We start from the raw sequence: 13,148 nt of genomic DNA, 5'->3' as shown, positions 1-13,148 counted from the left end.
CCTTTGTACCGGGGCGTCTCATCACGGATAACGTACTTGTTGCATATGAATGCACTCTTGCTATCGGAACAAGGAAAAGGAAGATGTCTTTATGTGCGGTTAAACTTGACGTGATGAAGACCTATAACCAGGGGCGGAGCCAGGATTTGAACATGAGGGGGGCGAAAAGCCGATGTTCACGATATCACAGTATTTTAAGTCTCACGATAGCATTGATGACAAATCATAAAATATTTGTTTGGAACTACAAAAGAATGGTACATTTTATTTGGGAGAATGGTACATTTCTATTAACTTAAATTGAGCTCTACGACCACCAACGTTGAACAGATTGATAACGTGAATTTCGGTATGTTCCTTTTTTTGCGGGAATTCTTCCGATCTATTTATCGTCAATCATGGCAGTACAATAAATACAAAAAATAATAAAAATTACATCCAGATCCGTAGACCACCTAGCGACGACTATAAGCACTAAAGCGAGCCGACTTTACCATTATAGACAATCATGCAATGTTAAAGAAAATCATTTTGTTTCAAAAACGTGTGTTGACTAGGCGAAGAAGTTCGTTCGGTTGTCGCAGCCTACACTAGAAGATTTATGACCAACCATAGTAATCTATCAACGATTTAGTATGTTGTAGTTTTACTTGTTTAAAATTATCCAACGGTCAAATCAGCAACCGAAGACAAGATTTTTAGCTCTAAAGGGTTGCAAACATCCAGCTAGAAATGGGCAAGTTGATACTCTAGTTGAGTCCGTTCTTACCTAGTAGAAAAGACTATGATAAGAAAAATCCATCATTCTGCAGGTATTAGACACATCAAATAAGTTTTTTTTCTAGAATACGCACAAACGTGCCATTTATTATAGAGCAGAAAGGTCACATCAAATAAGTCATGTCGTGGATTGAAAATGCATAAGATACTACTCCCTTCGTCCCAAAATTCTTGTCTTAAATTTGTCTAGATATAGATGTATCTAATACTAAAATGTGACTTGATATATCCGTATTTAGCCAAATCTAAGACAAGAATTTCGGGACGGGGGAGTATTATGCTAATTAACCAGACCAAAATCACAGTTCATGAAAACAGGATAATTATTAATACATACGGGTGCGGAGTGTTACCTGCTACCAATATATTCAATCTTGGTCATCTGGCTAGCGACTACATCTAGTCGATGGTATGCAGACAGCGGACAGGGAGTCGTCGTCATGGCGACAAGCGAATGGCTATCGCAGCAATCGTAAACGCATTAAGGCTGGCCATAGTGGGGTAACATAACTAGTATCATGTACTTGAAACTTGCAAACATACTTATGTAGCAGACAATTAAAGAAGAGAGAGAGGATAGTAGTAACATAGGTAGATACTGCTACTATGTGTCATGCATGGCAATAAATGAAACCATTTATGATACTACTTTATAATACTCCTACTATGCACTATAAATGTAGTATCATATACTAGTATCATATGCATGATACTAGTATATGTTACTCTCCACTATAACCAGCCTAACAGGACACGCACTAACGGCGGATGGCACGAGCGGCTGCCGGCGGCGGCGATAAATGCCCTAAGCGGTCCAGGAAAATAGATCAAGCGATCGGATCGATTTGATTCTCTGTAGGCCAAACAATAGGCAGCCACGTACATATCTATGGGCTATTGGGCTAATGATGTTATTATCTGCGGCCATTAGCAATGTACACTACAGGGGCGAGTTTCTCTGTCAAGCTGAATGGGGTTTTCGAGAAGGGAAAATTTTGTTTTTGCCATTCAAGATTTTGCCAATTTTCTATATGCCATTCTAGATTTTAACATTTCATTTTTGCCACTCTTAGTTTTTGACAATTATCATAATTGCCATTCTCGTGGCAAAAGCAAAATTTTCAGAGTGGCAATTGTGATAATTGTCAAAAACTAAGAATGACAAATATAAAATAAAATTATTTTGCTTTTTCCATAGAATGGCAATTGTAATAATTGTCAAAATCTAAGAGCGGCAAAAGTGGAATGTCAAAATCTAAAGTGATATAAGAAAAATTGGCAAAATCTAGAGTGGCAAAAGTAAAATTTTCCCTTTCGAGAAGGTTTCCGCCCCTGCCTATGACCCGTTGTCACCATACATATTTCTTTTTTTATGGATGGCTTCTCAGCACTATTGAGGGCTACACAACAGGAGTACAAACTCAAAGGAGTGTCGTTCGGGAGCACTGCCCCCCACGTTACACATCTTCTGTTCGCTGACAGTGTTGTCTTCCTAGAGGGAAGCCGCAGCAATTTTGAGGCGCTAAAAAATATATTGACTATTTATGAGGATGCATCTGTACAGAAAGTGAATCTCCAAAAATCCTCGTTTTTTGGAAAGGGATGCACAGATGAGAGCAAAGCTGAACTCCTACCAGTGATTGGGATCGATTCAGAAGCTCTTAGTGAAAAGTACCTTGGACTGCCGACACTGGTTGGCAGATCAAATGAAGGCACCTTCAAATATGTGAAACAAAGTCTCGGGATGGAAAGGCCAAGGACTGTCCAAGGCGGCTAGAGAGGTACTAATCAAGTCGGGCCTTCAAGCAACACCGACTCTCACCATGAGTTGTTTTCAACTCCCAAAAAAAATATGCCGAAACCTTACTTCTATCTTGTCGAACTTCTGGTGGGGTTCAGCAAATGGAGAGAGGAAAGTGCATTGGCTTCCTTGGCACAAGATGTGTAAGGCAAAGAAGGAATGAGGGATGGGGTTCGGAGACCCAGAGGCTTTCAACCAAGCGTTGTTGGCCAAACAAGCTTGGCGCATTTTAATGTACCCATCATCGTTATGTGCATGGGTCCTCAAAGCTCGGTATTTCCCCGAGGGGTCCATCATGAACGCCACGTGCCCGAGTGGGGGATCATTCACCTTTCGTAGTATCATTCATGGAAGAGAGCTGTTACGGGAAGGTGTGGTTTAGAGAATAGGGGATGGCACTACTGTCAACGTACATCATGATAATTGGATCCCTAGACAGGGGAGCCTCAAGCCACTTGGGCAACAATACGTGCATGGAATAACCCACGTTGGTGACCTCCTCAACGAACAGGGAACTGAATGGGATGCTCTGAAATTGGAAATGATGTTCACTCCTGATGATGTAAATGATATAAAACGATAGCCGTTGGCGGCCCAGGTATGAGTGATTATTATGCATGAAACTTTACACAGAACGGGCATTTCACGGTGAAATCAGCATACCATCTACGTATGAGTCTGAATGGCCTGAAGACCGGACAACCAGCTAGTTCAGTGCCGTTCCGAGGGCATAAAGCTTGGCTCGCACTTTGGGCAACCAATGCACCGAACAAAGTGAAGATGTTTGGAGGTTGATGAAGAACGGGCTGGCTGTGGGCTCAGAGCTGCACCGCCGAAGGATCAAACCTGGCTTTTTTGTGTCGACTGTGGACGAGAAGAGACCTCCTATCACAGATTTTGGGCCTGTCCGCACTCTGTTCTTTTTTGGAAATATTTGTGTGAGGAGAAAGGAGCACCTGTGGTGCTCCCGCCACCCATGGATGGGTCTCTGAATACAGCTTCACAATGGTTGAAGGGATGGTTCTCGGGCGCAGGAGAAGCGGAGAAAGGAATGATGATCCAGGGGCTCTATGGGTTATGGCGTGATCGCAATGAGGCAATAGATGGTAAGAGAATCCCGGATGCTAGAGTGGTGACGGGCAGGGTCTATACTCATATGTTGGACTGGTGCTCGATACATGACAAAGCAACGATGATAAAGGAGCCAAAACAAGTTGAGAAGTGGAAACCACCAGAGCCGGGATGGATCAAGATCAATGCTGACGGAGCTGCGTCGAGAATGCAAGATAAAGGGGGCGGGGGAGTGATCCTAAGGGACCACGATGGTGCTTTCAGAGGAGGGACTGCGTTGTTCTTCCCATGCATCACTAACCCTGAACTGTCGGAGATCCTAGCAGCACAGTGCAAATGGCGATTGATTTAGATGTCCAACAAGCTCATGTGGAGTTGGACAGCAAAGGTGTGGTCTCCATGCTGAATGATGGGGCCAAGAATTTGTCAGCATTTGGACCGTATATTGAAGATATCAAGGAGATGCTTCACACACGGCAAGACTACAGGGTCACATGGACTCGACGGACTGCCAGTTCTGCAACTCACGTCTTAGCTAGAGAGGGGGTTAGCAAGAGTAATGTGTTTTGGCATGAGGTGCCACCAGACTGTATTCTGCGCATTGTAACAGCTGAGATCCCAGACCTTGTTTAGTTAAATAAAGTTGCGATTACCCCTCAAAAAAATGTTACGTGAATGTGCTATTCTTTTTGTTTTTTTCAAACATTTGAAAATATGCTAAAGGAGTCCGATGCACCGGTAGCACCACAGGCACCAATGCACCATATACTTCCTCTCACATAGTACTAACTCGTGTTCCCAATGTGAACTAACCCGTGCCCAGCTAGTACTATACTGTTCTCTCATCTAGTACTAATTTGTGCTCCCAACATGAAGCACACAATAGTGCTCCGGCGTGAAGCTCTCATGTGTTTTCAACGCGAGCTAATCCATGCTCTCATCTTGTATTAACATGCGCACTCCTAACAAGTGGTTCCAATATGAAGCACAAATTCTGCTGTCGCATGAAACACATATGTGCTCCACGAATAAGTCTAAGAAAAATAGGAAAAACAAAATAAAGACATACTTACAGGGTACGCCCAGTGCGCAACACATGACGATGGCTAGACACACCACTTAAAGCGCTCGTATGCTCTCACAACCTAGAGAAAGTGTTGCCCACACAACACCTCTCATTAGTTGCTCCCTTTGTTATCCCCTTGTTTGTACCCCTCCACTCCAAACATGACCTGAATCAAAGAGCCTTTAGTGATCGTGTCACCTATATAATCGGTGATCGAGCCATTCTCAGGTCTGAAATGTCGATAGTTAGGGGTTGTTTGGTTTCTAGACACACATTGCTTAATTTGACAGGGTTAGATGGGGACGGCCGCAGCTGTGTTGCAGAGATGAAAATGGTACATTTTTAGGTAGCTCAGCTCTTGCCATTGGAGGTGTTGATGATCCATCAATCTTGGAGGCGATAGCTTGCAAGGAGGCCCTAGCTCTCGCACAAGATCGTGGCAACAACGGAGCAATTATCAGCGAAATCGAACTTCAAGCTTCTTCTTTTAGTTGTAAATTTACTTTTGAAGGTCGTGTAGTTAATTATGAGGCTCATAGTTTAACCAAATTCACGTTTTCTTAAAGTCTGGGACGCTATGTTTGATTTGGCCAATCCCATGACCAAATTTGTATCCCACGTTCTGTGAATTTTGCTGAATAATAAATTTGGTTTTCCCCTAAAATATATAGCTTAAAAAAGAGAAAAATGATTTTTTTTCAAACGATAGCAGGAGAGCTACTATATTCCTTGATCAGAGAGAAATGGTACATAGAGACCGCTCCATTAATTAAAGAAAGACCGGGCTAAAACCCTAACAAACGGGCAAAACACTAGCTAAACTAGCTAATTAATGGAAAATGATTCTCAAAAATAAAATGAAAATCAATTTCCCTTCACAAAGCTGCTCCCTGAGAATCGGCCGTTCGTCCCCTGGTCTCGCGGGTTCCCGTCGGGGCGCCGTACCCGTACCTCCGTCTTCCCTGCGGCTGCCCCCGTCTCCCCTGCGACCGCCCCCAGCGCTCCTCCCCCGGTCTCCCCCGCGACACCACAGCCGCCACCACCGCCGCCTCTCGCGCCACCGTCTCCCCCGCCTCCCAAAGCTGTCGACCACCGCCGGCCGCCGCCCCCCGCCCCTGCTTCCCCTCCGTCCACCGCGACCTCCTCACCGCCCAGCACCTCGTCTGCCTCTCGAATCGACCGAACTCGGTGAGTGCCTCGCCTCCTCTCCATCTACTCGATTCAAAGTTGTTGCTGGAGGTTACTGCCTCCCCCTGATTCAAAGATAGTTGTTACTGCTGTTGCTTGATAGTGTTGTGTATATGATGCCACTGATTGATCTATGTACTGCTTGATGTGGTGTATGCTGCCATTGATTCAAATGGGGAGTGTCCATTTTCTTGCTGTGTATGATGTGGAGTATGCTGCCACTGCTAATCCTCATTTTGTTGCCACATATGTACTCTATATCATATATGGAACAGCTGAAAAGCTGAAAAGAACTGGAGGACTGATTATGCACACAGCCGATTCTCTGGGCAATTTCTCAGAATCAGATTCTTTGGGCAGGTAAGCTGAAAAGAACTGGCCCTCAGTTTAGTTGGTGCCGTGCAGCCGGCATCAATTCCTCACCATCGCCTGGAAAAATTAAGTAAACTTTATTCAACTTGTGCGAAAAGTAAACTGACTGTACTAAATCCCTGTGATCTTGGAATTGCGATTGCCGTGTGATTCGATTCACGCCGATCCAATCCAGGCCTTCCTCCTCGCCGCCTCCACTGTGCCTCAGTGCAGAAGTCCATCAGCCGCGGGTTTGGTTCCACCCCAGCCAGACTCAAGAGCATGGTTTCTTCTGCCATGACAGTCACTGCCCCTCTCTGCCACAGCGTCATGCCTTTCCCGGCCACTGCTAGGGACTCCTCGGCACGCTCCCGAGTGGGAAGGCCGGGCCTTGCCGCTGGCTGCTGCTCCGGTCCTATCGCCGCCGCAGTGACCAACGCGGCCCTGGTGGCCGATGCTGCCCGCGTCGGTACGAGGAGGTACTCTCGGTTCGTTAATTTTAATTGCTATGGTTAGTTTTATTCAAAGGTCTAACCAACAATTCCAATGAGTCTCAGGCTCTCAGCTATGAAGAAATGTGCCATTAACTAGTAGTAAAGAATGCGGCTGCATTTGTTTTGTTTAGCCCAATGCTTTGTTGATGAGGTATTCTTAATGATTTTGATCAAGGGGTTGCAGAAATGCACTTGAGCACAAGAAACCGGGCTACTGTTCTGTTCTGCAAATATTTGTCATGATGTATTTACAAGCTAGGTAGCTCCAAATAATTTGTGTATGATAGGTTTGCCGTCTGCATTACCACCTGAACTGAAGCTATGAGCACTGCTGTAGCATGTTAGCCTTCTATTGCTTGCTTGTATGGTGTTCATCATGGCGAATGACACTCTTCGTATTCAATAGGTGTGAACTCTTTGATCTCCATCGGCAGATAGTTCCTCTTGTTGATTCATGGGGTTGGCAGAAGTCCATTGTTGAGAGGAGAAAACCGTTGGTAGGCATAGACACGGACACAGATGAAGATCACTCGGACACCTTAATCACGCTGCAGCATCCACCAGTTTATACACTGGGCAACGGCAATAGCGAGAAGTACCTCAATTTCAATATAGAAGATTCTCCTATTGAGATTCATCGTATTGATCGTGGTGGGGAGGTGACATATCATGGTCCTGGACAGGTATTTGTTGGTTATTTTAGCTGTATTGTTGGGTCTGAAAGTGTACCTGCGCCCGCCATTGTTTCCAATTTAGTTTTCTGCTTCAAGGTAATTAAATCTGAAGTAACCTAAGCTTCAAAGGAAAGTAAATAATGAACAAATAAGGGTTTCCATATCCTTGTTAGTTAGATCAACCTATGACCATTTACCATTTTGAAATAAGAACAAACTTCCTGACTTTCGAAATATTGAACACAAAATCTTAGTTATTCATGTTTTTTTGTAGCTCAACACTATTATCTTACAATCAATTATTTTGCTTCCTTAGCTCGTTCTGTACCCGATTCTCAATTTGCGGTATCAAAAGAAGGATCTTAACTGGTACCAAAGATCACTTGAAACTGTGATCATTCGTGCCCTTCAGTCCGCATTCTCTATTAAGGCATCAACAATAGAAGGCCTCACTGGCGTTTGGGTTGGTATGTTACTATCCATTTGGATACTGCAAAAATGTTTTATCATGTTATCGCACATCTTTCTTAACTTGTACACTCTATTTCCTCCCCAGGGGATCAGAAAGTTGCAGCTATTGGAATTATGTGTGCAAGATGGATAGTATATCATGGTCTAGCGCTAAATGTCACAACTGACCTAACCCCTTTTGAACACATTGTTCCCTGCGGCATAAAGGGTCGTGGCGTTGGGAGCATTAAGCAGATATTGCAAAAGGCTTCCAACGGTAGAGAACATAACGATTCAGAACTGATGGATATAGCTTATGAATCATTGACCAAAGAGTTTGCCGAGTTTTTCCAACTCTCTCTGGAACGCAGCCCTGATTTGTATCTTTAGCTAGATAACATTATCAATCAACTGCAGAATGTTTTATTGGATTATCGGAACTAGACTCTAGCGAAGAAGTCAGAAACAAATGCGAGCGGATAGCAGAGGCAAGCTTTTATTACCAAAAAGGGTTTCCCCCCGCTTTGTATTCCAAAGCACCAACATCGATACAAAACATACGCTCGGGCAAGCAACACAACAAGGCCAGGAAAAAGAAGAAGAAACAATGCCAACACCGGCAGCTCGACAAAGCGCGGATGACCCACAACCGCTGCGCCCTCTGAAATCTACCCACCACAATCCTAGGCCCCGATCCTCCGCGTACCAAGCAGCACCCCCACGAAGGAATGCGACGCCGACGACGCTGCTGCCCGGATGTGTCCTAGGGTTTCCCCCGGCACGCGGAGGGTAGAGGGGAATGAAGATCACCGACACCCTCCAGGGAGGAATGGTGGCACCTGCAGGCGTCACCGTATGGTAGCCGGAAGACCCGACAAGGATTTCTCCCAACTCCAGACCCCACCGCCCAATCGGATCGAAGCTAACCAGCCAGCTCGCCGCCCACCAGCATGCACCACCTTGGCCGCAACGCCACCCACGCCGCCTCACTGAGATCAGCAGCGCTGCAGCAGGGCGGCGCCAGCACTGCCAACCCCCAATGCCCATCGCCGCTTCCCCGCCTCCTGGAAGCCATGCCGCCAACCCGCCCCGCCCCGCCGTCAGCCCACCCAGACCCAGATGGGGCCCGAAGGGCCCAGATCTGGGCTGAGCGGGTGCCGCCAGGCCGCGCCGCCGCGCCGCCAACGGCGACGCCGCCGTCCAGCCGATCTCCCGCGCCGCGCCAGGAAGCCCCGCCGCCACGCCAGACCGCCACCGCCTAGGGAGCACCCCCGGCACCCTCCGCCCCGCGCCGAAGAGCAACCGAGAGGGGAATGGCCGGGGGCCGCCGCCACCAGCGTCGCCCGGGCCAGGCTAGGCGGCGAACGCCTGTGACGGCGGCGGGTAGGGGGGAGTGAGGGAGAGTTGGCGGAGGAGGAACTGGGGCGCGGCCGATCGCCCGCGGGGGACGACGCGGTCGGGAGAGCCCTAGGGGTCCAACAAGATCAACAATTTCGCAAGCTTTTATTCAAAAGTAGTCTCCTTCAGTCCGGTAGTTGCAAAACTAGCGATCAGTGTGCATGAATTCAAGTTTTTGCTTCACCTGCAAGGTCGGGCATGGAGACCATTTTCAGCAAGCAGAAGCAAAAGCACATCACTTCCTTCGGTGGTTGAAGCCAACCCTTCCACGATTCCGCCTTCGTGCCAACACCCGGACACGCCTTGCAGGTACAGTGCTTTCGTTTCTTGATGCCTTCATAGACGGACGCTCTGCACCCCTTCCAGGTGATCTTGCCACATTTTTCGCACTCCACCTTGTAGCACATCCTATGCTCTTCTTGACACGATCACTGAGCCCTTGTTGGCAAGCAGATGCAAATTTCAAAAACAATTCCGCCCATGCAAATTTCAAAAACAATGCCGCAAGAACTCTGTCATGTGGCCTACCCGATGAAATTTCAAAAATAATTCTGCAGCCGATGGGGTTGCTTACGTTCAGTGATCTTGGAGTTGGGTTGGTTCCTGGAACCTTTTGATCCGTTCCTCATGGCGGATCAGAAGGCAACGGATAGAGATCAGGATTCAGAACCCAGAGCGACTAACCAAACCAGCCACCCTGCACAGTGTCAGACAGAAGTGCTATTAACCAACCACAGCGCACAGCATCAGACAAAAGGATCAACCAACCAGCGAGAGGCTGCGCGTCCATCGTCATCATTAAACTATGCCCCTCTAGCACACCACGCACAAATGGTCCATCAGATTAGATGCGTGGGATCTTTATATATTGTGGAGTAGATCATATCATTTGTCCAGATCATCGGACGCGCTGTGCTACCGTAATGGTAGTAGACGAGTGAGCTTAATCAAATGGGATTTGGCGATCAGCTCACCCATGTGGTTAGCTTATGATCTGGTCTTCTTTTAAGCGGCCATGTATTTATTGCCTGGAGCATCCGTGGTTGGCATTCCGAGTTTTCTAAGTGGGGGCGTGAGGAGCGTTTTGGTTGGCATGCAGATCCAGCAGACATGTTTTGGTTAGACTGCAGTGCGTGTGACAGCCTGCTGCATGTCAGGTGAGCTGAATGCTAAAATTGCTGCGATAAGCGACTGTTTAATGCTGTACTGGTCCACTAGGAAGACAGCAAGATGGGTGTCAGTGTAATACACTGTCCACTCAGGAGCAAGAGATTCAATTACGATCTAGTCAACTGCATCCGAAGTTCTGACGGTCTCAGCTCAGCTCCATTAAGCCGGATGCAGAACAGGTTGTGTTGCAAGTTGCAACGAGATGCATGCTGCAACTAGCAGGTAAACAACAGATATGATCAGAAGATGATCCAAGTGGGCCTGCTAAACTGTAGCGGAACGTAATTAAATACCCGTTTGAGCGTTAACTAATTCCAAACGCAGGGAGTACTCTCCTGATCTGCAATGCACGCTACTACGGCGGATGCCAAGCTCCTTTCAGCCAGTGAGTGACGGGAGAACAAGAGCTCTGTATCCAATAGGAGTAGTTTATTATACTCCACGAAAAAACAAGTTCAGTTGGTGGCTTTCCACCAAACCCATAGTACAATCAACTCCCCAAATTCAGGATCGGTTGCTTATTTTCAGTTACGCTACACACCACGAATCAATCCACCCATCAACCAATCCAAATCCAATGCAACAACCATATCTATCTCTAATCACGCATCGTTTTGCCTTCGGCTTCACTTCTTCTTCTGCTCCAGTCAGCTCCGGTCAGTTCATGTCGAGCATTCCTTCATGGAAGGCGGCGACACGGTCGGGCGTCACGCACTGGGTGATGAGCCGCGCCCCTGGCTTGTGCGCCCACGGCTTCACCAGGATGCACGTCGCGATGTAGTCCAGGTTCGTCAAGGGCACGACGTGCGCCGGCGGCCCCCAGCCGTAGTCCACCTCGGCGAACCCGAGCCGCGTCCAGTCCGACACCAGCAGCGTCCGGTAGTCTGACGTGATCTGGTACGGGTCCTCACCGCCGTCGGCCCCGGCCTCCCCGGTCGCCCACCGCGCGAACTCCGACGGCATCCGCCTCTTCCCGTCCTTGATGATCTTCACCACTTCCGGGATCGAGGAACCAAACACCTTGCCCGCGAGCGCCGAGACGCGCATGATGTAGTAGCAGTTGCCGTAGAACCCGGCGCCGGCGCGCGGGAGCGAGGCGTGCAGGAGGGGTCGCGCGTTCATGGCGAAGCAGAGGTGGACGGTGGAGTCCGGCTCGAACCCCGCCGCGCGGGTGCGGCTCTGCCACGCCTTGGCCACCAGCACCTCGAACGCCGAGCACCACGAGCCGGCGTGCTCCGTGTTGTACTGCGACTTGAAGTGGTTGATGTAGTCCGCGGAGATGTCCATGGCGAGGTACTCGAGTCGCTTGGCACCCGCGGGGCTGGGCAGGCTGCCGACGACGGCGCCGGCCGGGTTCGGGATCGCCTCGCGGCCCCACTGCGGCTCCACCGCCAGGCCTTCCACGCTGCTGCGGCCGCGGGCGAACTCACCGACGGCGGCCATGAACTGCGCGGCACCGGGGCCGTCGGAGACGGCGTGGCTGAAGCGGAAGCCGACGACGAAGCCGCTGCAGGCGAATGTGGTGACCTGGACGAGCAGGACGAGCCTACGCTCCTCCTCCTGAGCGGGCGTGGGCGGAAGCAGCTCGTCCTTGGCGATCATCATGGGGTGCTCCAGGTACTCCACGTCCTCGAGCGCGCAGGCGGCCGCGGCCTCCGTGAACCAGACGCCGCTGCCGTCGCCGCCGCAGTCGACATGCAGCAGCCCGCCGTCGTCCGTGAACCCGAGGCGGCCGGCGAGCGGGTAGTAGTGGACAAGAGCTTGCGCCAGAGCCCGTTCGATGGTCCTCGCCGGGCCAGCGTCGTTGCCGCCGTCAGGGGCCGGCTTGAAGACGTGCAGTGATTCGATGAGCGCCATCTGGGTGGGGTAGCGGTCGAGCCAGGACAGGCGGAGCGGGCCGACCGGCGTGGGCTCGGCCGGCGCCACCAGGCGCTGCGCCAGCCGCTCGACGGACTTGTTCACGGCCGCCATTGCAACGAAGCAGCAAGAACTGAATGCAGCTGGCGGGAGAGAAAGAAGTGATGGGTGGGCTTGGATGTTCGGCAGTTGGCTGACTGCTACTGCCCCTTGCTTGGATTATGTGGGTGTTCGGGTTGCTTGACTTGCCATTGAAGGGAACGGAAGCGCATGGTATTTATAGGGGGCGTTGCGTAGGCTCTTGGTGGTGACGAGGATGAGAGTCGGATGGAAGCTGACCGTGGCTTCTGCAGTTGCTCTGCTCTGCGTCGAGCCGTCGGGGTCAAAAGGTGGTGTAGCGGCGCTTTCATAGCTCTACCCAGTTGCAACCGAGCGCTGAATTCGACTATACAGGCACATCAGCAAAAATGCTAGACGTACGGAAAGCTTTTACAAGAGTTAACGGACTAATCCTCTCCCCTCACTAATCTCCCCCCCCCCCCCTGATTTTCAGGGTGGGGCCTGCTTCATCTTAACAACCAATCAACACATCCCACCTAAACCTAGCCTGTAAAGCTCCTGTAAAACCCCTGTAGATGTAGCATTGCTGGCACATCAGCTGATCTTCCTATTAGAGCATCCTCAACCGGCGCACGGCGCGTAAAAAGCCTTTACAACATTGAAATAGTCAGTTTTTGCGCGTAGCTCAGCGCTGGCTCCAACGACAGCTGTAAAATATAGCGCGCGTGAGTCACTCCAGCAAGCGCTGCAAAAAACGACGCACGCCCGGCACAGACAACGTATGAGAC

General features: G+C 49.4%; 2 protein-coding genes across 3 annotated transcripts; one reads left to right on the top strand and one right to left on the bottom strand.

Moving 5' to 3' along the window:
* Positions 1 to 5,691: 5,691 nt before the first annotated feature.
* On the top strand, positions 5,692 to 8,309 carry LOC123069013 (octanoyltransferase LIP2p2, chloroplastic). Of its 2 annotated transcripts, XM_044491727.1 has the most exons (6): positions 5,692 to 5,906; positions 6,182 to 6,266; positions 6,454 to 6,736; positions 7,158 to 7,434; positions 7,742 to 7,892; positions 7,982 to 8,309. In XM_044491727.1, the coding sequence occupies exons 3-6, from the start codon at positions 6,540 to 6,542 to the stop codon at positions 8,263 to 8,265; spliced, it is 909 nt and encodes a 302-aa protein (XP_044347662.1). In that variant the 5' UTR covers positions 5,692 to 5,906; positions 6,182 to 6,266; positions 6,454 to 6,539; the 3' UTR covers positions 8,266 to 8,309. The 2 variants fall into 2 exon arrangements, with proteins under 2 accessions (XP_044347662.1, XP_044347663.1); XM_044491728.1 differs by lacking the exon at positions 6,182 to 6,266 and having other exon boundaries at positions 5,778 to 5,906.
* A 2,546-nt stretch (positions 8,310 to 10,855) lies between these two features.
* Positions 10,856 to 12,566, bottom strand: LOC123069012 (acyl transferase 7). Its single transcript, XM_044491726.1, has one exon. The coding sequence runs from the start codon at positions 12,412 to 12,414 to the stop codon at positions 11,101 to 11,103; it is 1,314 nt and encodes a 437-aa protein (XP_044347661.1). The 5' UTR covers positions 12,415 to 12,566; the 3' UTR covers positions 10,856 to 11,100.
* Positions 12,567 to 13,148: the final 582 nt, after the last annotated feature.

This window comes from Triticum aestivum, chromosome 3B (genome assembly GCF_018294505.1).
Source record: "Triticum aestivum cultivar Chinese Spring chromosome 3B, IWGSC CS RefSeq v2.1, whole genome shotgun sequence".
In the NCBI taxonomy this organism is placed as follows: Eukaryota; Viridiplantae; Streptophyta; class Magnoliopsida; order Poales; family Poaceae; genus Triticum; species Triticum aestivum.
This window is presented reverse-complemented; position numbering and strand designations above follow the sequence as displayed.